General features: G+C 39.5%; 1 protein-coding gene across 2 annotated transcripts in view; it reads right to left on the bottom strand.

Annotated features, from left to right (window-relative positions):
• Window positions 1-25,087, bottom strand: part of GABRR3 (gamma-aminobutyric acid type A receptor subunit rho3) — a 37,879-nt gene that overhangs the window by 8,293 nt on the left and 4,499 nt on the right. Inside the window, exons 2-7 of one of the 2 annotated variants that reach the window (XM_050333568.1) lie at window positions 24,367-24,512; window positions 17,510-17,706; window positions 11,702-11,814; window positions 4,219-4,286; window positions 3,059-3,282; window positions 618-700 (exon numbers count right to left, since the gene is read on the bottom strand). In XM_050333568.1, the coding sequence (XP_050189525.1) occupies window positions 618-700; window positions 3,059-3,282; window positions 4,219-4,286; window positions 11,702-11,814; window positions 17,510-17,637 (616 nt within the window). In that variant the 5' untranslated portion in view covers window positions 17,638-17,706; window positions 24,367-24,512. Of the gene's footprint in view, window positions 1-617; window positions 701-3,058; window positions 3,283-4,218; window positions 4,287-11,701; window positions 11,815-17,509; window positions 18,017-19,663; window positions 19,676-24,366; window positions 24,513-25,087 lie in introns of those variants that run through there. The other variant, XM_050333567.1, reaches the window with a different exon arrangement.

Raw genomic sequence — 25,087 nt, 5'->3', positions numbered from 1 at the left:
CCACTCAAGTCCAGGAAAGCCCCGAAGAAACTTTTTTTTCATAGAAATTTGCCAGTTAGTTGGCATGAAAAAAATTTGCAAAGACCATATTCCATCCTGTTAAAAGTGCAGGCCAGTCCTGTGCCCTGGTAGCAGCTTACCTGACAGGTGGAAGACATGGGTGTGCTCAGGGTCACAGGGCACACGGGATCAGAGCTCTGGAGCTGCCACTGAGCAGATCTGTTTTCTTTTCCAAGACTAAACAACAAACCAGTATCCCAGTTTTACTTATAATTCAAATAATAATAAATTTTGAAGTGTGAAAAGGCATATTGATATTTTATTTTTAACTTGCACTTTTTTTTCTCAGAGAAAAAATCCCCAAATATGTTTTTTGACAGATTTTTAGATTTAGGCCTTGGAATATTAGTCCAGTGGAAGCAAAGGAGGGTGCATCATAGTTTTTCTAGCTTTTCAAAGCTCACTGAGTTCTGGAATGATCTCAAGCTGTTTACAGTTTAGTATGTACATGTTGAAGGGTTCAGGTCACACATCAAAATAAGTGAAAGGGGTGTTGTGAACAAGGTGGAGTGCTGGGAAGAATGCACTCGTGAAGGAAAATTATGAATTAAACTTACAGCTTTCCAGTTCTAAAGAACAGTTCTGAGTGTCCAGAGGAAACCTACTGAAGTCCATGAAACACATAGCAGAAACAGTTATTCTGCAGAAAGGAAGAGAAAAACAGAAATAAAATGAGAAATTTTGTACTTAGAGCTGTGCAGATATCTTAGTGAGATCCCCAGCCAATCCGCTCCTTAGAATCCTAATGACTGAGTTTTTCTGCACTTTCAGCTGCTTCTGAAATTGCCTCAAGGTGGTGAGATAAAGTTAAATCAGTGAGAGATCACCTTTTTTTTTAACAGAAATAGCCTTTATTATTAAATAGAGTACCTCAGATTTTTAAACCCTTTACTGGCCTGATCCTTCATTAGCCTTTCACATGTTTTGCTTTGAAAGGTTACACTTATGAAAATTAACAAAGGGAGTTCACATTTCTTGACTTGATTTCTCATAGATTGAAGTAGATAATATCACAGATTAGAGCAGATATTATTCCAAGTGCTATTTTCCCAGTTAGAATGGTTAAAATATGTAATTGCATAGAAAGATAAGCTGCAATGTCTGGAAGCCTACTCTCCTCTCCAACATCATGGAAATTTAATGCTTTATGCACTAAAAAGCTTAAGGAAATCTAGGTAAAGACTATTTTGCATTCCACCTGTTTTTTTCACTAATGTTTTGAGGATAAAGAACCCCTTAGCATTTTAATGAATAAACAAAAAAAAAAAATCCCAAACCTGCTAAAGGCAGCAATTTAAATATGGTACCTATCACCAGATTTCCATTTCTTGTCACAGCTTGCATGTAATTTGATATTTCAGTTCAACTTTTCCTACAGGAATTTAAGTAAGGGTTATACTGATTATACAAGTGATATTTGAAAACTTGTGATCAGTGATCACTCTGTAGCTGAATTTTCACAAGTGTAAGTTTTTATTGGCTTGAGATGATTGTAAGTGGTACATGGATATGACTTCCAACTATGGATGTTGTTTTCTTATTTCAGTTATTGACCAAGGGATCAGGGGAACAACAGGAAAAGAAAGACTATTTTAGCAACAAATCTGGATTTTTGTTTCATTTTGCTTCACTAAAATCCTGGATGCTGAGCACTGAAGAAAAAATGTGGAATAAGCAGATTTATTGCATATAAGTATTTGGAATATAATCTGCTCATTGCATGTAAAACTGGCAATACAAAAAGGGTGTGCTAGTGAACATCTGATTCTATAGGAACATACACATTAACACCACTCCATTTCTGTCCTTCCCATCATTTGCTCCCTGTGGTTTGTGCACAATTTCTTGTGCACATTAATCTTGATGACATTTCACCTCACCAGCCAGCTGCCAGGAAGTGTTTGCCCATCTTATGCCCCTTTGCCCCTCTTCCTTCCCCCAGCAGAATGTCTCACATCCCCCACATGGAGAATCCCTGATAAAAGCCTTACTGCAGCAGTGTAGTTCCTTTGGTCACTCCCTCTCTCTCAAAAATCATGGAAATCAATAAACAGAACAATAAAAAGCATACTTCACCTCATTGTTTCTTACTGGTCAGTGTGATTCTTGAACATGCACTACTTTAAAGTGGTGCTCTGCTGTTTCGGAGGGTCTGCATGCCCTCATAGAAGAGTAGATAAATTCATTAATTGCTGGAACAATTATTACACAGTCTAAAATCTCTGGGGCTTCCATAAATCTTTAGACTACCAAGATTAGATGAAATATCACCTCTGTGCACAGGGCTAATTAGTAACCAACTGCAGAACCATGATTTCTGCAATGCATGACCCTCAGAGTCCTTACTCTTGGGGGAAAACTCCTCCTCCATTAAAACTATTCCTGCCACATCATCCAAACCTGCTTCGTAAAGCAAAGCAGTAACATGCAGATGGAAGAGAAACACATTTCAGTTCTGGAGCTGCTGTTTCACTTTCCAGTTCCTTGTAGTCACACAACATGCCTGCCCAACACTGCTGGTATCAGCACCAATAATCTGCTTCCTGTGCCTGTCCAGAGCCCTGAGAAGTATCAGTGGTATGTTTATGGGTATCCTAGGAAGCAAATAGCTGAGATAGTTTTAAAGTAGGCAAAAAACCCCAAAACCAAAACAACTGTGTTTTTTTCTTTGCTAATAATACAAATAATAATATACGATAAAAAATAATAAATAATAAATACTCAGCAGTAAATCTATTGCAATCTTGCAAGTACCACTGGCCATGAACGAACACTTGATTAACTGCCATTATCCTGTGACAGGAAACAATATGTGAAGGATAGAAAAACATGTTCTCAAGACTAAATTTACTTTCCCACTGCTACACTGGTCACCAGTTCCTCACTAATCCCCACTGGATTAATGCCAATCCAGTATGAGAATCTTCACTGTGAATATTTCCAGTAATTCTCACTGCCCAGACTACTGGCCCCCAGTTGCAGTGATGTATTTTCTTACCTCAGGCTGAAGAGAACGTTGCCATCAGGGAATACTCTGAGCATGATGTTTTCCACAGTTGTATCGTGGATGAAAGATCTTTTGGAGTGCACAAAAAACACATCAGGTACCCAGATCTTTTTTATCAGTCGCCCATCGAAGGTCATGCTCTTGTTTTTGTTACTGCGAAATGAAAGCCTCTCGTCCTTCCAGTAGTGTCTGAGATACAAAGTCATTGTAAAGTCCTTTGTTTAAAGAAAAATAAAATAAGACAATGCTTGTTTTAGTTACATGCAATAGAAAACAGGACAAATTAATCAACTTGTGCAAATAATCAATTTCTTCTCGGGATATTACCTGAAGGATCCTCAATGAGGGGAATCAAACCACTCAATGAGTTAAAATACAGACTGAAACTATCACTGAGATACTAGTTGTTTGCTTTGTCACTGGTGGTTGAGTCTGAGGTTCATAATTAATTTATATTTAAATAATAATCCAGTGGTCTTCTGGACTGGGCCAGCAGTGAAGTGATAAAGAAGTTTTGAAACCAGCCGAAGACCAATGGAAAAAGGTTTCCCCTGGAAATCTTCACAACCTTCTCTGAGAATGGACTGTGGTTCCTTTAAAAAGGAATTGGTTTGAGTTCTTCATGAGCATTAGGCCAACTTTTAAAATCCATAAATTTGTACATCTTGTGCAAATATGGTACAGGGGGTTAGATTAGCACATTTATGAATTAAGTGCATCATAAAGAAACAATATGAAGAATCTCATAACAGTAAGCAATTAGATTTTACAATAAATATTTTTTATACAAAAGATTGTTGCAAGCATTTTATCATCCTATTTAGAGCAACACCGTGACAGCAAATATACATGTGGAAAGAAATAAAGAGGGTGCTGCAAACCCAGCCTGAGCTTTCTGCACAGCCTGACTGCTCTGTGTTCACCTGTATCACTGTTGGCATCTATCTCAGCAGAACAAGTGCCTCTGATAACAATACTGAGAAGATACTTAGGTCTTTTCCTGGAATATGACCTGCATGCTTCAAGGCAAGGTTGTGCTCTTTAAGGGTTTGCCTTCTTCAACTCCATTATTCTATATCATCCAGTTGGATGTTTCTGAGACCTTGAATTTTGACTGAAATCCTTCATTCTGATTCTACTCATCCACTTACCATGTCAACTTCAGATATGCTGTCAATGCTTTCTACCTGCACATCGATGCCCACAGGTATTGGTGAACCTGCAATGTAACAGAACGAGTGGTGAGGAGCATAAATCCACATTTTTAAAGGGAAGACTGTGCATTAGCAACACACAGAGAGTTTCCCATGCCAGTACTCACTACAGTTTCCCCAGCTCAGCACACCAAATGAGATGGCAACAAAGTAAAACTTGATGCCAAACAGTTGTAAAAATAAGCACAACATCTTTAGTGATCTATTTACAGCCAGAGTAGTTGTTATTGGCATTGCAGTTTGGACAGCAAGGAACAGCATCCTTGTGATGCCAAAGGAAAGGAACTCCTTGGAGTGGTATTTAGAACAGGGAAAAGCTGAATAAATATATGAAATACCTCAGAGGTTGCAAAGCTTTCATAATCAGTTCCAATGTTGATTGCCACACTTGTAACTTTATTTTATATATACCACCCCACTACTTCAAGCCACCGAAAAAGGCTGCAAGTCTTTAACAAGGTGGGATTTGAATGAACAAATCATAAAAACATATTCACATTTTTAGAATAAAGTGACTAAAAATCACTCAAAAATTACAGCCAAATATGAAACTATTTGCACTCTTGTCAGTGTACACTATCAAGAATGATGGATCTAGTTCTCCATGGGCTATGTACCCGTGCAATTTTCAGCGAGCACATCATTCCACTTATTGACTGATCACGTCCTTACAGATGAGGGACAGAGGAATATGCATAGGTGTGTAAACACCATACACCCCACCCCCAAAATATTTTGCATTTGGCATGAAAATCAGTAGGATTTATTGTATGTGGGATTCCAATTACACTTGTAAAAAACAGTTATTTAAAGTATCTTTAAAGCACACATTTCAAATAACCTAATAAAGACACAACCAGAAGGAAGTCTAAACAGCAGCAGATAGAAATAGCTTTTTAATTTGTCTTTCTACTTTTGTTGTCTTTTTCTTTTATCAGTGCCAAGTCAAAATAGTCCAGAAACATCACTCTCGTGATAACCAGCCACAATACTGTGTCTCCCTTGGGAATTATCCTTAAAATAGCAGCCTTTGAGGATTACACAGCTGCTTCCAGTTCTTACCAGTAGGGATCTTGAACTATTTTAGAGGCATAATCCCTTGATTTGACTTGTAATTTTAATGGAGAGTTTGACCCTGCACAGAAAAGATGAAGATGCCTTGTGCATGGGAAAGGAAGATAAGATGTGTTTAGAGTTAGCAGGGCACAGCAGAACATATTTAGGCACTGACAAGACCTGTGCTGGCTGGTTTGGAAATCCTTTGAGGGAATGCATCACTCAGTGTCCAAAGCTCAAAACAAGACTCAAGGACTCCAGAGTGCAAAGTTCAACTGGTTTATTAGTAAAACACAAGGTAGCACTTCAGAAAATGCTGCTTCTTTTGGAGAATTTGGATTTATACCTGATGTGAACATCATTTACAAATGGCATTTGTAACATCATTTAAATACAAAGAATTTCTGTGAAATTATGTGGGTGGAACAGGAGGAGAGTGGAGCAACTCTCAACTTAAAAAAAAGTTTAACCATTTTCTGAGCCAAGGTCAGTTGATCTAAAGCAAATCAAGTTAAATGTCTACCATTAACATTCTTCAAACAAGACAAGGAGGTACCCACAAATCATATCCCAGAAGAGGACAAGTGATTTTCCAAGCCATCTGCCACATGTAGTGAGGAGAAGGCTTTCCTTAGTGACAACTGCTCAAAGTGTGATGATGGCAGTCCTAATATTTCTTGGAATTTCAAAAATTATGGTTTCTTACCAAACAAGCATTATTCCAGTGTGGGATGAGTTTCATTCAGTAATTCACCTCCTCTGGGTAGATATAAACTGAACACAGACCCGGAATTCAGTGGCAGCTTATGCTGATGATGCACACAAACCAAAGTACCAGTTAGCCATGAACACACACAGCGACATTTGATTCGTCAAAAGGAAGCTTGCACTGCACTGGCAGCTCTTATAAAACTGTGAACAGTGGGGACAATGAACAGCATAAAAGAGATCAAAACCTGTGGCCAGGAGAAATGCAGTGAATGATTCCAAAGTGAATGAAATAAAAAGGGAACAGTTACAATCGAATTTATTCCTGATTAGTGAAAATGCTAGAACTGTGAAACAGACTCCTCAATAAGAGATTGCTCTTCTCTGCCTGGAGAAAGACCAAAGACTGTATTCATGATGCTTAATAAGAAAATACTGTTCAATCCAGCATCCACCCCAGGCAGTTATTCAACCATATCCCCTACCCCAGCCCTGACCTGTTATTGAAAGATCTCAGCAGCTGCAAGTATTTCCTTCCTATTCTGACTCTGGCAACAAGTGTAAGGAGATAATAAAGACACTTCTCCCTGCACATATATACAGCCCTGATCTTCTCTGTGTGCTCTTGAATTTTGTCATCTGGAGCACTTGCATATTGTTGTCAGTAACACACACACAACACCCCCATAAGATACGTACTGGCCTTACTCCTGCCTTTCTAGGAACATTTCTTTCTGTGATCAACACTCAAGAAACAGTAGAAACAGTAATAATTAGCTATCAGCAACAGGTTGCTGAGAACTGTGTTTTCTTCTTCCTTGGATTTGTTTTACCACAAGAGGGTGTTTTTAAAAAACATAATTTCAACAAGAATTGGAAAGATTCCTAAACCAGCCTCTGCGTCTGCAACACATCTTTCTCCCTGCTGCATTGAGAATTTCAGTCTCTGGTTGACCGTCAGACAACAGCAGCAAAGTCACTTCTAAAAAAAAGGTAACTAGACCAAAGCTGGGGTTTTTATTTCCCAGTTTGACAAAACTGGGGATGGTAGAGAGGATTTTGTTATTAAATTGAGCAGCTTCAGTTGCTTCTGGCGAGTCACTAGAAATCATTATTTTAGAGGGATTAATGATTTCACAATGGAGGCTCCACAGATTTTCAAAATAATTACTCCTCAGCAAAAAAAAAAACAAAACCAAAAAAACCCCAATCAAATCAGCATTGTTTTTACAGTCTTTTATCTGCAAAATTCCTTGACGACCATGGAATTTTTTCAACAGACAGTACGTCAGGCCAAATTCCATAATACCCTTTTTAGAAGGGCTATTATGTAAAAAGGATACCCTTTTAGCATTTTTAGGACCAATTTCTACAGTGACTGGAATTCTATAGTATTTTTATAGTAGTCAGGCCTTTGAGCACACAGCAAGTTCCCTAAAATAAATGCTGAATTTAGAAACACTAGTCACTGTATCCCAGTTGGCTTTGTAACAGTCTATGTGGGGAAAAAAGTCCCCAAAGCCTACAGAAAGTTCCCAGTAGGAGACAGAGACCAGGAGAGGATTAAGACCTATGGGATTACTTTCTTCTAAAAAGGCTTGAGGACCTGTAGAGGAAGAAAACTGTATAGAAATGTAAACAAGCCTCAGGGAAGTGAAAATATGTGGATGTGTTTACTTTCCCCTGGCAATGATAGAAACAGGAGAATTACTGGCAATAATATTTTCTTCTTGGTACTGCTCTGTTTCTTTTTTATTTATGTGAGAAATGAAGGTAGACTGGTATTAGCAGTAGCCAACTCTTGGGATGGAAGAATTATCAATGTTCTGGATTTTTTTCTCAATGTAAAATAAAAAAACCCAGAAGATTACTATCAGAGGTCTTGCAAATAACCAAAATATTTCCTTCCTGGTCCTGGACCCCAGCTATTCCTTCCAGTAACAGATGATAAAAAGCCATTCCACTTTCTTCAGGGTGAGTCTTCAGCATGGTGAGAAGATAATTCTCATCTTTCAGGGAGAGTTGTGGTGCAAAAAATAAAACAACTTGGTGGCAAAGAGCTATTAGAAAATTCAGAATTAAGATCATACTTATTTACACACTGGGATGCAAATTGTCAGTAAAGGCTGTTACCTCTTGACCAGCTAAATGCTGCTGAATTCTTTTCCATCATTACTAATACTTGTAATGTTATTATCCTCTACATTGGTTGACAAAGCAGGGATAAGAAATTTTAAAACTCTAACTAACATATCATTAGCACAGGAAATCACAGGTCCTTAAGCCACAATGTAAAAGAAAAACAAAGTTGCCATACTTATATGTGTATATATATGTAAACACACAGTGAGAACTTGCATGTACACAGGGATTATGAGCTTGTGGTTCCATAAATTCTGAAGTGCAAAATAGTTCAGGAAGTGAGTAGAAGGATTTCACTGCCAGGAAAACCAATGTACAGAGGAATAAAAGAATGACCTCCTCTATATGCTAGTCTAGGATCTTTTTTTAGTGGCAATATTAATTTTCAGTAAGTGGAGACAGAACTCAGGAAACCAAGGGCTCATACCACTTCCCAGTACTTTGAAATAAGATAGTTCAGAAAATAAAAGGTTATAGATAAATAGGTGTATATTAGAAAAGAAAGTATTTCTAAGATTCACTTCAGGACCTCTCTCAGTGTGCAGTTTTGGCTGCTATGGGGCCATCAGATCTGAGCTGCTACAAGTCTCTCTTCATTGTCTGGCACTGGCCTGTGCTCAGCTTGGAATGATGATAATCATTCCAAGAAGTGCTCGCAGCATCATTTAATTTCTTGCTTCTTCTCCACTCCAAATTTCAGGTGTCTGCTCACACATTGAAAAATCCATTGAAGTACTCTGGGCCACGGCAGAAGATGATACACAAACCATGACAAGATCTGCCTCTGAGCCTACTCATAGTCCTTTGCTTCCTTTGGTAGGACCTGTGCAGACACACCGCCCTACCAGGCCTGGCAGGAATCATCATACCATTGCAGAACCCCTCACATTCCCACCTCATGGCCTTTGTCAGTGCCTCTTCAACCAGCAAGGCCCAAACAAAATTCCTACGATGCTCACTGATGCAGCTGGTAAGGCTGTAAGAGCAAAGGAAAATTCCATGCTCCTAGTCCAATTCTAGTGGAATTACTCAGATCATTATGCTGGTCCACTTCTGTTTGCATCAACAGGGGATCCATCTACTGGAGACTTCCAAACAATGCCAGACCATGACGTTACACAGAAGGCAACAATCAAACAGCAACAAAAAATTCAGGAAAGGAAAAAAACACCAACACCACACCTCTTCCACCAACAACTGAAGAGCCTGGCTTAGGGAGTAGGTTAAGAAAGATACACTCACATAAATTACAGCAGATATGTTTCCATTTGGTCAAGAAAAAGGATTTCTTACCTCCACAGAGCAATAATAAACTTTCAGAAGAAAGCAACCAGTCATGTGAGCAAAGTCACAATTAATCCTAGTAACACTGCAGCCAGTAGCAACAGGATCCAGCAGTTCCACATTCATTTCCTCCAGGTTCTTCCCTCTGCATGTTTGCTTAGTTTATAAATCATATAGAGCTATGCTCTGTTTTTCATTTGTAACCTAATTACAGATGCTAAAAACTCTAGGTTCTTTAATCTGCCTCATTTACATTGCATGTGTGGGGCTAAATGAAATCAAATGTTTAGATTTAAGAGTTCAGCGCACTGAGGAATCTCCAGCAGGTTCAACACAGCATTAACACAGAATTTTCCAGCTGTTTTTATTTTCCTAAACTGGTGCAAAGGAGGATTGACTGACTGAGAGAAAGGGGCACAATGGAGCCAGATTAACAAAATCTGTCATTCCAACTACCTGAAATACCCAGAAAATCCCAATAGGGCATAGGAGAGGGGGAAAACATTGTCCCTTTTCTAAAGGTGGAGAATAAATTCTTGTTTTCCATCCAGCTTTTTTGACCTGATATTATTTTCCTCTGTTTTGAATTGATGAATCATGCTGAGCTGAATAAATCATGCAACGTGGCATGTGACAGATACAAGCCCCTCATAAATCACAATGCTGAGATGCTTCGTTACCTTTGATGAAAACAAACCCAAAATTTCACCTGCTTTAAATACACAAAGCCACAGTAAGTCCTTATGCAGTTCAGGGCTGTCATTGCTGTGGCAATGACGTCTCTAATTTCAACTTCTCCTCTAGGTGAGTTTCCTTTTGCTGCACACTAAATCACCAGCATTCTTCTGAGAAACCCATACCCTGTCTCTGCCGTCACAAAACAATTCTCATTATTATTATCAAAACAATTCTCTTATTCAGATTCAGGTTTCAGTTGTGATATTTGTCCACTGATGAGAGCACACTTGTGCATTAATCCTCTGCTGCTGCCTCTAGTGAAACCCAAACCGTTCTTTTTTACCGCAACATCACTAAAATCAACGGTAAAACAGGAACAATGGAGTATAAATTTGGGATTTCCTCACTGCCCGTGGAAAATTACAACTGCTAGATCACAGGGTATATTCTCAAAGCTGCTTTTATGTATGTACATCATAAGTATTGCTTTCTGGGATGATCCAGCAACGAAGTACATCTCAGACTTCTGCCTGCTTTGATGGAAATGCTGCTTCCTTTCTGAGATGACACTTCCAAAAACTTAAATTCTTTAGTGTGGCAAAGCAGGTGGCAACAAGAAGAGGTCCAGACTAACAGATATTATGAGGTAATTTGAACTTCTGTTGCCAAGAAACATACTGTATCTCAACCATTCTTCAAAATCAGGCAAGATTTCTGATCTCTGACACGGCATAATTTCTATGGTAACAAGAAACCCTTTCACATTGTCCCAGTGTATCCAGAGAGGCTCTTCTTAACCCATGTCTCCTGAAATACTTGTCAAGGCCCAAGATCCCACCAGCTGGCGTTAACAGGAATAGCTCCACAGACTTCAGCCAGTCTTCCAGATTTATATTTGTCTACACAACTGATTATTGGTCCTTATATTTTATTTTGACTTCATAACCCAATGCAGTTCGGTATACTTTCATGAATCATGAAACAGAAGTGGTGATGTAGAGGCTCAGATAAAGCTTATTATAGGGCAGCTTTCTCATTTCCCCTTTCATGAAGGAGACTTAAAATTTAATCTAAACTGTGAATATCCCATTAAATACTCCCTTTATCCAGATACAATTGAGTTAAATGAAGAAATAATCATCATAGTGCCCATCAACACAGAAACAACATGGTGATAAACTAAAGGCCTGGGGGTAGTTTTTTAATTCTGCACAGAGCAAAGAGATTTAGGAACTGACAGTTCATTTCAATCTCCCAAAACAAATCTGGTGACTAAGTAATTTGCTAATTGCTACTAGACAATACAGTTTACAGGGATACCTTAATCACTGTTCTCAAAGAATCCTACTCTAAAAATATTTTATTTTAATTAGTTCTGTGAAGGAAACAATTCGACAAGGACAAACTTCTCCTACTGATGCTCTAAACACAGAAAAGTCCCCTTTGCCATCAAGTATTTTTAGATTTCTTCTTCATTTATTTCCTGAAGCACAAAAGAGGTGCTCTGCCATTAAGTCTCATTCCAGAGAGAAGGCAGGTGTGCACTGCTTACCTCCAAATCCAGGTCTCAGTGCAAAGTCATGGTCCTCTATGTGAAGCAGCTGCTCAGATTTAAGTGGCCGTACTTTGGTGCTGTCAAGTTTCCTCATTTTAATTTCTCGTTTGCTTTGTTTTAAAAAAGAAAAAAAAAAAAGGCAAGAAACTTAATTTTTGTTTTCTGTCTGACATTCAGATTGCTGGTTAAATGAAGTAGGGTGTCACGTTCGAGGCGGGGGGCGACATGGGTTTCAGGATACCAGCAGCTTTTTTATTGCAACAGTGCAGCTACCTTTATACAGTTCTGGGGTGACACATGTACACACAGCATTGGTTTACCACTTTATAACAACTCATGATTGGACACACAGCCACATGTCCTAACACAATAGGCTGACATTCTAACAGGAAACCCACTGTGTCACAGTCCCCACTGTCCGTGGTTAACCCTCTGCCAGGTGTAAGAAGTTTCATCTGCAGTATTTCAGCTTACTGAGAGCCCAGAACCAGCTGGGCTCCCCAACAGTAGGGACCCAAAAATACCAGACAGCTGAATCTGGTGTGATAAGGGTAACAACTGTGATAATAAAGGTGGAGAAAGATATATTGGGAAAGGTTGGGAAATGAGGTATGAGAGTGCCCAGGTCCATGAAGAATACCAATTATTTATAAGAAGCCTCAGGAAGAACATCATGATCTCCTTCTGTTCCCCTCAAAGATTGTATCTATCATTATACAAGAGAAGAGAGCTGTTTGGAAAAAAGTTATTATTCACATCAACACATGAAACCCAAACTTGGTAACACCACGTACCCATGGATTAACCATTTCATAACATTATCCATATTAGAGAGACAATTATTGTTTTTTTATAAATGTGAGCTTTTTCCTAGGAGCTCAGATAGGTCAATAATTTTTAAGAAGGACTGAGAAATTATGACCCTGGATCTAGGGACTTGCAGGGGTAATGGCTTTAAACAGGAAGAAAGTAGGTTTAGATTAGATTTTAGGAAGAAATTCTTTGGCTGAGAGGTTTGTGAGGCCCTGCAACAGATTGCCTAGAAAAGTTACAGATGCCTTATCCCTGGAAGTGCTCAAGGCCAGATGGGACGGGGTTTTAAGAAACCTGGTCTTCCGGGAGATGTCCCTGCACATGGCAGAGGGGATTGGCACTACGTGATCTCAGGAGTCAATGTTCTATAGCACACATTAGGATCACCTTTCTCATGGTGAGAATAGTGAAACATGGGAATGTATTGCTTGGACAGCTTTTGAGACTCTTTTCACTCAGGCTGTTTAAGAATAGGTCAGACATTTCTTTGTAGGAATGGCTCAAATACAACTACTTTGCCACAGGCAAGGGATTCTCCCTAGACAAAACTTCTTTCATGCTTTCTGTGATCCTCTGGGACTTTGCTGCCAGCAACTCCAATTATTACTTTAGACTGACTGATAGATATCTGTTCTGAAGATTGGCCCTGTAGTCAAACACTGTTTAAGGCACGGTATGGAATGCTTCAGGATAAGTTGTGGGCCTGTATTTACTTATTTTTCTCCTTTCCCCCCTTTTTTCTTGACAATGAAGTCTAAAAATTACTTTAAAATTACAAGAATGCTGTGGGGGCCAAAGGGCTACTCAGAACCGTTGGGTTTGAACAAATTAATTTACCTTAGTACCCTTGAAGGTCTGTATCAATGTTGGCTAAATCAAATGATCAGGGCAATCAGAAGGCCCATCAGGCACGTCAAACACAACCGTAAGTTTTCCAAGTAGGAAAATCTCATGGATGCTAAAATGAAACACTGTCCTTCAGGGAATTAAAACCACCACAGAGCAAGCCTGTGTTTGAGTAGAATGGGTAGCAGGACTGAAGAGCTGCAATGGTCTGCAACAGGGAAATTCTGCTGCTTGGGAACCAGTGTAAGAGGAGATGATGAACTGTGCTCCGAATGCCATGGCACAGCTCACACACTTTGGAAGCAGTGGGTTATCTGTCAGCAGATGTGCCAAGAAAAAGGGCTGTTTGATGCTCCCCTGATTTCACTGGAAGAAGCAGCCTGGGCAGAAACCGCCAGAGTGGAAATGTTCTACTTAATAAGCCACTGAGAAGAGATGTTATGGGATTTTAGTATTCCTTCTATTTTCCTGAATGAGGACAAAATAAACAGAAATGCTGCCTCTATGAAAAGCATCTCTTGTGCCTACTTACTTGAACAGCTGATGTTTTATATATACAAATGGTGGAATTCTAGAATTATTTCTAGCTGCTATCAAAAGCGGTTGTTCAAGCCAGGCAACGTCTTGCAGGTGTCAGATAAACATGCTACATCTTCTCTTCAATACCTTCCTATAAGCCTTTACAGTAAAGGAAAATAGGTTTACATGCAGAGATACATGCTCAGAGTGCTTGGGATAAACTTCATGGACACTGGTAACATTCCATCTGTAAAGGTACCAAAATTTGGAAAAATGTCATTAAAATTTCTAAGGTAAGTAAAACATAATACACTTCTGCTTCACATTTTTCTCCTATTGACTGCTTCTCACAACCTAGGGCTAAGAAGTGTTCTCCAGCAGATGCTCCTTTAACATCAGCATCTGGGCTCTCAAAGAGCAGTTACTCACTGCCTACAAAACCACAGCAACTAATTCGGAAGTATTTAAAAATGGACAAAGATGTGTCAGGTTTTTAAAGGTAAATTGAGCTGCTCCTGCCTAACCTTGATTCCCATTAGCAAATGAAAGGTCAAAGGTCTGCTCAAAGGTACTTGGATCACTTTTGTTTAAAGCATTTAATCATTTAATGCCACCAGGGTAGTTCCATAACCCATGGCATTCGCGGCACTGATGTGGTTACTATCCTAGCTGGTTGTCTTCTACCTAACCAGGTTATCAGAAGTTTATGCTGGTTCAGGGAGCAATGGGACAAGTTCACAGAAAAGAAATCCACTGAAGAACACTAAATCTACAGAAATTACATCCAACACAGGATGTATCTGAAGGAAATTTGGTGACCTGACACAGCTGGGAGTACTAGGCAGACATACCTTGTTTGCCCTGTCCTTATTCTTCCAAACTTGTGCTTACAAGCCCTTGTTATAAACTCAGTGTAGTACACGGACCTTTGGTAAGATCCTGTGTGGCTGTTCTTCCGTTTTAGTAGGGAAAAATACCTTGTTAAAAATATCTTGTGAAAATAGATAAGTTTATGAAAAGAATAATATTAAGGACCCTTTCATGAAAAGAATACCCTAGATTTCATGGCCATAAGTTTCTTTCCAGTGCTGTGTCCCCAAGATACTCTATCTACTACTAAATCAAAGGTATCCAAAAGATAGAAGTTACAGAAATCTTACTCCCAGAAGGATCTGTGGGGTTACACAACAGCGTGATCTCTTAAATGTTTTAACAAATTTACCAAGTCTTGAAGACCAGACAAATGTATTAATCAAAGTTATCTAGTTTTCTCTCACACACATAAAAATGCATTTCTAAGTGTTCAGTAACATCAGCAACATGCAATGTCAAAAAGCCCAACGTTTTGACAATCAAATGTTTTATTCTTTGCTGTAGGAAATGGACCACGAGAATAATCGCTTTCTCATGTACTTTTGGTTAATGCTTTAAAATCTTCTTTACAGGAGAATGCAGACAAATAGCTTTGGAGGGAGAATTGGGTTACTCTATTAAAACAGTGGAACTTGTAGGTTAAGTAATATTTTCACATGGGATTCTTTTTATAAGGCCACCCATTTAAACACAGCCATCTGTCAGCTGTGTCCCTAATAACCCTCGTGCTGGCTGATTTTTCCCCAGAAAGAAAAAGAGGCTGGTGGAACTCAGACCCTGTTGCAATGAAGATAATTCTTACTTTAGAACAAAAACAGAGAATGAAACAAAGATAAATTAAACACATTTGGACCCTTTGCAGAGAAAGGCTGGATTTGCAGCTGATAAGCTTTGGGATCCAGGATTGTGTGGCTCGGATTCTGCAGGTTTCTTCCCAGTTTGAAATCCTTGGGACCTTGGAAGTGGAATATGTGAGATGCAAAGCATGCCTCGTGTAAAGAAAACTGCAGTCCCGGCATTTCTCCTTGTTCCTATTCTTGCTTTGCTGTTAACACCACGCCTGTCTCACAGGATTGTCACATGGAGCCATGTATATGCATTAGTAAAGATCTGTGAAGGTGGAGAGGACACTGTGCTAGTGTTGGTACTGCTGTCCTGTGGCAAGAGGATGTTCAGCAAGATGCCTTAAAATCTGTTTTCTCCTACCACCAGGTTTCTTTCCTGCTTTGTGATTTTTTATGTCAGTGATGGAGCGACTGCTCTCAGCTACTGCAGAACAGGATAAATGCAAACAGGAGTGTATGCTTACCTTTTAACACAGACAAAATGTATCAGCTGGGCTTAAAACAGACTCTCCTTGCCACTACCATCAGCAATAACAAGGTATTTTATGCTGGTTCCATTTGATTTTTAACTGCTTCCTGAGACAAGCAAAGCACCAGATTAAACCTTATGTTGATACCAGGGCTAGTTCTGTTTATTTTCCTTTGTTATTACAAATAATTTTGCACCAGCGCCCACTCACAAAAGCTGTCAGTGAGTTTGAAACAATCTGCTGAATAGCCATGCTTTTCATGAGCTTTTGGCTTAGACCAAACTTGAACCGATACCTTCAAAAAGAAACCCAGAGGTACTGAGTGATGCAACATCTCCAGGCACCTCTGTTGTGTAATCTGTTACCTTGCATGGCTTAAACATGATTTTATCAAGACATAGAGAGTTTCAGAGATATTTCCCTGATGGATTACCACATAAGAAGTGGTACAGGAGGTGAACAGATGTAGCCCTGCTACAAAGCATGCAACTTCAGGAAAGAAAAACCAACTTGAGCACATCAGAGGAGTCCACTTATATTCCTTTTCTTCAATATGTGATACTGTACAAATAAACTATGAGCTCTCCTGTTCATTTAGTAGGGGGTCAAGCACACTGAAAAATCTAGCAGTTGTATCCCTTCTCCTCCCTTAAATGGAGATACTTATTCTAACAAAGAGAAATTTTCCTTGGATCATCACTGGCAGTCATTGCTCTGTTCACACACTAGTAGATTAACCTGGAAACATGTTGAGAGACCTCACAGGGCAGATGTGAAATTGCACTTGGGGGCAAAAAGCACTAACACTTTGCACAGAAACTCACATGTAAAAACTTCTGTATCATTACTCATTTCCAACCAGCTACTTGATTGGAAAAAGCACAAACAGAGACATTTAATACTTCAATGTATAAAAGTACAAGAATATTCCAGAAAGGGAACGCACTGTGCCATCACTGTAAATAAGCTATAATTCACCTCATGTAGTGCAATAAAAATGTCTTCTGTATCTTTACAGTGTAGCTACTCTGCTGCTTAGGTAATGGAAGTCACTTGATAACATGAAAGCACTTTGGAAGGCATTTCTTCTTATTTTAATGGGAATGAGAGGGCAAGAATACTTGCTATATCACAGTAGTAGTCTGGTGTCACACCAGTAGCCTTATATCACTCAATATAAAAGAGCTGGGTGTGAGTGGGCATATACCTGCATATATATATGAAGGAGTCATGAAATCACAATATGAAATGTCTGGCTATGAAAAATTAATTAATTAATAGTTCACCATTTCTGTTTTGGAAACACTCTATCAATACTATGTGTTACTATAAATCCAGAAGCAGCAAAACAGGACAGTGAACAAAAATGGAACGTTGAAAGTTATCTGACATCATGAAGTTCACCAGAGGAACATTGACAGATAAAGTATGTTGCTTACCTGGTATGTTTTCTTGAGAAAGACAATTGCTGCCGACGATGAAGGTGGTGGTGCTGACTGTGAGAGCTGTGTAGTGTTGCTGTTGGCCACAGGCAGGTGAGGAACAGAAGTTTCATGACCAGGACCATCTCTTCTGAGAGAGAAATGCACCTGATCACCCAATCCACCTTGCTGACTTCTTCTTTTCAGTGTTTTTACTGTTTAGAAACAGCATAGCTTACAAAAAATGCACGGGAAGCAAGGCATCACTGAACAGAAAACAAAGGGGCATCCCAGTCCTGACGTCCTTGCCGAGTTCCCCTCATACTTTGGTAAATCATAAATATTTCTTCAGCTCTACATCCCTGCAGCATCTGCTGTCAAAACAGAAGCACTTGGTTCTCAGAAATGTGGTAGGTCCAGTAGTTTGTTTGGCCAGGCTGCAGTCTGATCCATTGCTTCCACTCCTTCACCACAAGCGTGTTTTTAAATTCTCCATCACCCGCTCAGTAACCTCTTCCACATCGCCTGTGCAGGCAAAGTGATGTCAAACATTTAATCCCCCTTAAATCCCACACAAAACCATAAAAAAATCTTCCTTAATGACAAAGGTCTCTAAATTAATCTTGCTTTATGTATATGTGTGTCTATCTGCTCAAAATCATTTTCTGTGCAGATCAAAGCTCTTCTGTTAACAGGCTACATTGCGCTGTCTTCCCAGCCGTTAACATCAGTCTCTGTGATCCACAAGCATTTTTTCTACATATGCAGAACTACTTTTGGACAAAGCAATATCACAGAACAAGTTCCAAACTAAAAATGAAGTCTTGTTTCAATATTGCTTCCTTTTTTTTTTTTTTTCCCTGAGCTCTTCAGCTATTTAATCTATGCTAAATAGAGGTATATGTGTGTCTAAGATCTACTATCCTTCCACCAATCCGCATTTAGCCTGCCCTGATTATTCAACAGCAGGTTGATTGCAAAACATTTTATTAACACAATGTTGCTTAAGCAATGAATTGTGCAGGCCAGCTACAAAAGATGGTGAGGTTTCTTGTGGGCTTAAAACTGGGAAGTGCTGGGGACACATCTCCCTAGATGTCAAATTTATCCTTCTCAAGCCATCAGCTAGTTCAGTCGTTATCACAATTGACAGCGTATGTTTATTTTTCTTTATTCAGATAATCAGAGATTTGAGACTGAAGGTTTGGAAAAATGAAAACACCCAACCTCTGTTTCACAGATAGAGGAGTAATCGGGGTCTCCCAGCAGTAGGCTTCTTCCTAAGACAAATAGAGGAATAGAACCAAGCCAAACACTGTGTCTGCTGAGACTGCTAACTCAGGCACCCTGTGACAATAATTCTGTGATGTGGGCATCGGCCTCCTCAGGAGTTCCCTGAGATTTCCAACTAACATCATCTGAGCCAAGAAATAATTCCCAGACTAAATTATTTCCACGTGGACGTTATCAATTGACAGCTCATTTCCACTGGTTTTTCCATTTGGAGTTGAACAGCCTGTGACTAAAAAAAACAGTCCTTTCCCAACCATCCATAAAACTTGAACAGTGTTAGATTGAATTTGGTAGCCTAGATCAAAGACTTTCAACCCTATTATCCATCTCATTCAACTGTTCATAGTTTAATCCTTTCCTGTTCAGCAAACTTAGGGAAGATCATTTGCAGCCTGACCTAGGCATAGTCAGAGAGTGCTTCCAACAGATCTCGTGTATTCCCAGGATGGAGTTTCTACACAAGGTAAGCACAACCTGTAGTTAATAATGTCTTTAACAGACTTTTAATCATTATCATTTGAATGGAAAAGGGAAAATAAACCATAACTCTAATGAGAATTTATTCCAGGTGGCAATAATATGAGTTCCTAACCTAGTTTGGTTAAGTTCCCTAGTCTCACCCAACCTACATATATCAAAGTATCAGACCACTGATTAAATTACATATCATAAAAAACCCAAGAGCCTTTGGATCCAATTCTTTCCCCACGCAAGCACAGGTCCAACAGTAGCAGCATATGAAATAAAAAGCAAACTACACTGCAGGCTGTGTGATAAATAATGTTACCACATTTCTGCACATCCAGCTACCTGCACATTCATTAGTGCTAACTCATTTCCAAAATTTTTCCTCAACCATAGAAGAATAACAACACTTACATGCTTCCTTCTCCTCTAATTCTGGTCATTCGCATTGTTTCCAGATACTTTGAAGACAGCCATGTTTTAGAAGTTATTATCCTTAGCTGAAACCAGTAGCTGTTATCCTCACTAAGCAGGAGACATGGAACAGGGAAAGAGAGGATGTTCTGGGTGCTGAGGTTATCCTCCAAGATCTCAGAAGGCATCTGTGGTTAGATCAGGTCACGCTACTGCAGAAATTTTGTGTACTGACCTCAAGGAAGTCAAAAGAGTCCATTAAAAACAAGTAAGTAAATTGCTTTGTAAATGTATTTCCCAGCTGGAAAAGGGAGTGCTTAGAACTCCTGCTCCAGAAATATGGCAAAGACAGGCTTTGCAGAATGGCCAAGCTACATATGCATGTCACTCCCTCCAGAAGTCGGGAGTCTTTAGCAGAGAAAGAGTCAATCAGTTGCTGTTTTCATTCAGCTTTTGGCACCCTGCTGTTTTATTACCCCCGGCTGTAGCAAGAACACTGGTGCTGAAAAAACTGCTCCATGGATTTCCAAAACATGCTGAATGCTCCTTTGACTGCCCCTGCTAAACCAGCTTTACTAAAAAATAGAAAGGTCTTGGGTGCATTGACACATTCCACACCTTCACAAAACTGATGCCATAAATACACCTTGAGGAGTCTTGCCTAAGCATACTGAAAATGTAAGCAGGACTCCTCTGTCCTTGGCTGTGGCATATTTCCAGAAACTGTCTGGCCCAGACATATGGAGTCTTCAGGAGGGATTCCTGCAGTGGGAAATGGTAAACACTTCCACTGACTAGCGGGAATATCAGTGAGGGCAACTCACTGTCACCCACAGCAACGGGGTTTCTTCATGCTAGAGCTGTTTTCACTTCCTCTGGGCAAGGGAGCATTACACAGAGAAGATTAAAATATCATTATAAATTGCCATTAAGAAAACAGGTTAATCTCCTAGGCATTTGTCAGTAATAAATTCTAAAAAGATCCATCTTTACAGAAGAATAAAGACAAGGTAATATACTTTGCTTGTGCTGGGTGAGTCTTTGATTGGTTCTTGTGTTTAAACACAAAGCATTTTCTCTTTGCTATCAGTAAAATATTTCTTTGAAATTATCCCTTCTCTGCAGCCCATGAAGAGTTTGCAATGCTTATCTTTCCAGGACAAAACCCAGCACAGGGTGCATAAGCTCACTGGAACAGTTTACAAACAAACAGGGAAAGAAAAGAAACAAAGGTGAATAAACCATCTGGTATCAAAAAAATGAGATGCCTTCTTATAAATCAAGCAAAATAAAACATTGCTTCTGCTAATTGCAGTCTGGAACTACAGACCCCTCTCCACCACAGATCACAAAGCAAAGCAAATTGACAACGCTAATTACAGAAAACAGAAAAATGCCAAGGATGAAGAGACATTTCAGAGGCTGGAATTTTGCAGGAAACCTGATCACACCTAAAGGCCACTTTAAACATATGGAGCTGAAACACCTCAGCACACCAGGACTCACCAACCTGTAAATCAGCTGCAGTGAGAAGAGATGCTAAGTACAATGGGTAGTGTGGGTTTAACTGGCATATCACTTTTTATTCTCCTAATCAGAGGGTGAAACGTAAAGAAAAAAAACATTAATAAGAGTCTCCTAGGAGACACTCACTTCTGATAAACAACCAGTAAATCACAGAAAGCAGATTAACTAGAACTGTGTCTATGAGAGTGTAAATGCAACATCACAGCACAGGAATAGGCAGTATTTTGCTTTCCTATGGTAACAGACTTGGTGCAGAGAATTTACCATTTATATCATGGTGCCTTGCAAAATTAATGTCAGAATTAAGGACAGTTTGTCCTGCTTATATTAATGCAAATGACAAATCAAGTTCCCAGAATGAGATATCTTCACATTTCCTAACGGGATGAAGTGGGAGAAAAGCAGACACTGAGCATTATGACTCCATATTTGAGTAAGCACATCATATATTTCTGATAAATATTTAGTTACACAGTTTAAAAAAAAAATCCTGAATGTTTTTCTTTTTGCTTTTACAGGACATAATTTTTTTGTGGTCCAAGTACAAATTTCTTTTGAAATTATGGGTTTGGACTTATTGTTTCTTATATTTTCTTAATATCTCACTCTCTGTGGAAGTCTCATATCATCATAGGGAGCATTCCTGACATCAGACAAAGCCTGCTGCGAAGGAAATCAAAAATCCAAGCGTTATAGATGCACAGTCCCCACCTGCAGTGGGCTCATCACATCACCTGGATCCAGACTGAGCCCAGGAATTTGGTCTTGGTTCTGATGCATTGGGAAGCCTAGCTCAACTCTAAACTGCTTTAGTGCGTTGAACATACAGTTTTGAACATGTTTTCCAAAGCAATTCTCTGTTCTGAGAGCTCTCCAGCCATGGATCTGAAGTTAGTCCTCTTTTTGAACCCCTCAATCATTCCCAATAGTAGTAAAGTTAAATCTCAGATTTGTAATCTTAAACTCTAAAGCGAAATTGGGAAATAACGTGAATTCAGAAACCACTATAAGAAATGTAAAATATTTGTCATCCAGTTGGCTTCACTAGCAACTGAGGGGTCAGCATATCTTAAAATCAACACTCTGAAAACCATACACAGCTGATGAGAGATCAAAACTCTAGAAATCAAATATAACTTAAATGGTCTGCCTTTTTTTCTCATTACAGAACAACTGTTATTTTTCATTAAAGTGCTGCACGTTTTTGTACAATCAGATATTTGGGTTGAAAAAGTGTCATGTATAACAAAGAAAAACCACACACTCTTTGCATTCCTTTTTTCCAGATCCTCTAAATCGGGGATCCTTTCCCTTTCATCACTCTGCCCTGGACAGAACAATCACTGAATTAATTTCATCCCTTAATCCCTTTACTTATGTTCTGCAGCACCAATTCTGAAAGTAAAGCAATCAGTTTTACTGCCTCTACTTAAAGAACATCTGCATCTTTAGGATGATCTCTGGCAAAACAAGCAGCCACATTCTTCAGAGATTTACATAACCTCAGGAGCAGAAAACTTTGCCTTTCTGCCACCTCATGTTGACCACAGGCATGGGATACAGCCACCCTACTCCTGCATTTTGTGTTCATCCTTTCCCAGGAGAAGTTTCTGCACTTTGCTTCTTTGTCTTTGTAGGATGTATTTCTTTTAAAAAATTTTGGCCTCTCACAAAAGAGGGAAGATCAAGGGGATGACCCATAAGCCTGAGCAATTCACAGAAAGACCATAGTGTATTCCCACAAAGTAAGCTAGTTTGCCATATGTATGGCCTCAAAACTGTGCTTCAATCCAAAAAGCAATATACACTGCATGAGATTTTTTTTTCCTTATTTCCTTGGCAGTCTGACAAATAGTGTGGTCTCTCAGCAGTTCTTACAAGCCAGATCCTAGCTGCTACCTGGAGTTCTTTTGGCTCATTTCCCTCCACAGACTGAAACAAAACGATTCAGCAATTGTGTTTATTCTTTTCTTGCTGCCACACCCATGTTTATTAAGCGCTTCCTCCAGTGTATCCAGATTGCTGTCCAGGAGTCAACCATATCTCTGATGGGAACCAATTTATGAAATGTATTGCATCCCTACAAAACTCCTGCTCTGTCACCAGTGAGCACGAAGAGAAAAAAAAAAAATTATTGAATGGGGGGAAAAAAATGTGCCTTTCAGCTTTGGCACTGCAAACTTTTTTCATCTTGCAGTGAAAATAGAGACAGATTTATTGATTAAAGTCTAATCTCTATTGGTCACAAAACAGCTTCAGAAGCCATCAGGCACAATTCTCTGTGGTTGTTTTCCAGGCTTTTCTTTCCCATTGATACCTTGCAGAGAAACAATATGTTAACATCACAGAGCAGGTGCTCATTTCAAACTGGAAAGCCGATTTTAACTACGTGAATTGTACACTAAAGTAAATATATATTTAAGTTTTATACATTTAACACTTCCTAGAGGGTGCCTGTGTTCAGGACTTCTAAGATTTCACAATTTCTGCTTTCCTAGCGGCTGACAAAAGAATGTATTCCTAAATTAATAACATCTGAACAATTCACGTCAACAAAATCTTGAAGGAGAAGAAAGCAAAGTGAAGGGCAGCAGCAATGAAGTTTGGTGGGAAATTTTCTCACAGAATCACAGAATAGTTTGGGTTGGAAAAGATCTTAACGATCACCAAGTTCCAACCCCCCTGCCATGGGCAGGGACACATTCCACTAGACCAGGTGGCTCGAAGCCCCTTCCACCCTGGCCTTGGACATTTCCAGGGATGGGGCAGCCACAGCTTCTCTGGGCAATCTGTGCCAGGGCCTCCCCACCCTCATAGGGAAGAATTTTTTCTGAAAGCTTTATCCCTTCTGTTCATTATTTCATTGTAAATGTAAAGATAATGCTAGTCAAATATTTGGTCTAAGAGATACAACACAGGTATCAGGGCTGTAATAGTTAATAAAAGCAAAGGTGGATAATTTGCTAATCAAATTATATTTGTAATGCTAGTGGTTGGTTTGAATTGCAGGTATCAAGCCACAATGCTGTGCCTGTAATAGGTAATAAGGAGCAATAGGTATAATTTGCTATGAATTTCTATGTTATGTCTTCTCATTTTATAAGTGTTTGTTCTGAGCAGACTTATAGGGAAGCAGAATAGAATGAAACAGCAAAGAACCAAAGGAAAGGACTTACCCCCTCTGGAAATTTCCAGGTGGCAGACACTAAGGACTATGGTCTAACCAAAACATTGGTCTAACCAAAACATTGGCTGAGCTCAGGTGGTGAGATGGAGCCCGCGAAAGCAAGGACCAATATCGGGGAAGCCCGCGAAAGGAAACCTGAAATAGTTAATAAAGGCAAAGATAAATAATTTGCTAATCAAATTATCTTTGCAATGTTAGTGTTAGTGGTTAGTTTGAATTACAAATGTCAAACCACAATGTTATGTTACTATGGAAAGCTATATCTTACTATGTTAAACAAGTTCTGAATGTAAGCTTTAAATGTGCCTATAAAGATATGGATAAAAGGGGCATAGCCGAGCGGTACAACCCCCGGCACAGCCTGTCACAGCCGAGCGGCAGAGCAGCCGTGGCAGCAAGCTGCCCGAGGGAGGAGCCGGCCCGAGGGAGGAGCCACTCGCCCCGCTCCGAGAGCAGCCGCTGCCATCTGAGGACCACCTCCATCTGGGACCTGCCACCCGGCATCCAGGCGCCGCCTAAAGGGGAGGGAATAGTGGCACATATAAAAGATCATTACACGTTTTTGGCGGGAAGACCGTTGGCGGAACAGGAGTTTCCCCGGGTCTTCCAGCGCGCTGTTTTGCTTATTTGCCTTCAATAAATTTCTACAATATATTTAAAAAAAAAAATTATATCTGATCATTTGACTATAACAATTTGGTGCCGTGACT

Source organism: Myiozetetes cayanensis, unplaced genomic scaffold (assembly GCF_022539395.1).
Source record: "Myiozetetes cayanensis isolate MyiCay16 unplaced genomic scaffold, myiCay2020 scf5-8, whole genome shotgun sequence".
NCBI classification, from domain to species: domain Eukaryota; kingdom Metazoa; phylum Chordata; class Aves; order Passeriformes; family Tyrannidae; genus Myiozetetes; species Myiozetetes cayanensis.
The sequence above is the reverse complement of the archived record's forward strand: the minus strand, read 5'-3'. Positions and strand labels throughout refer to the sequence as shown.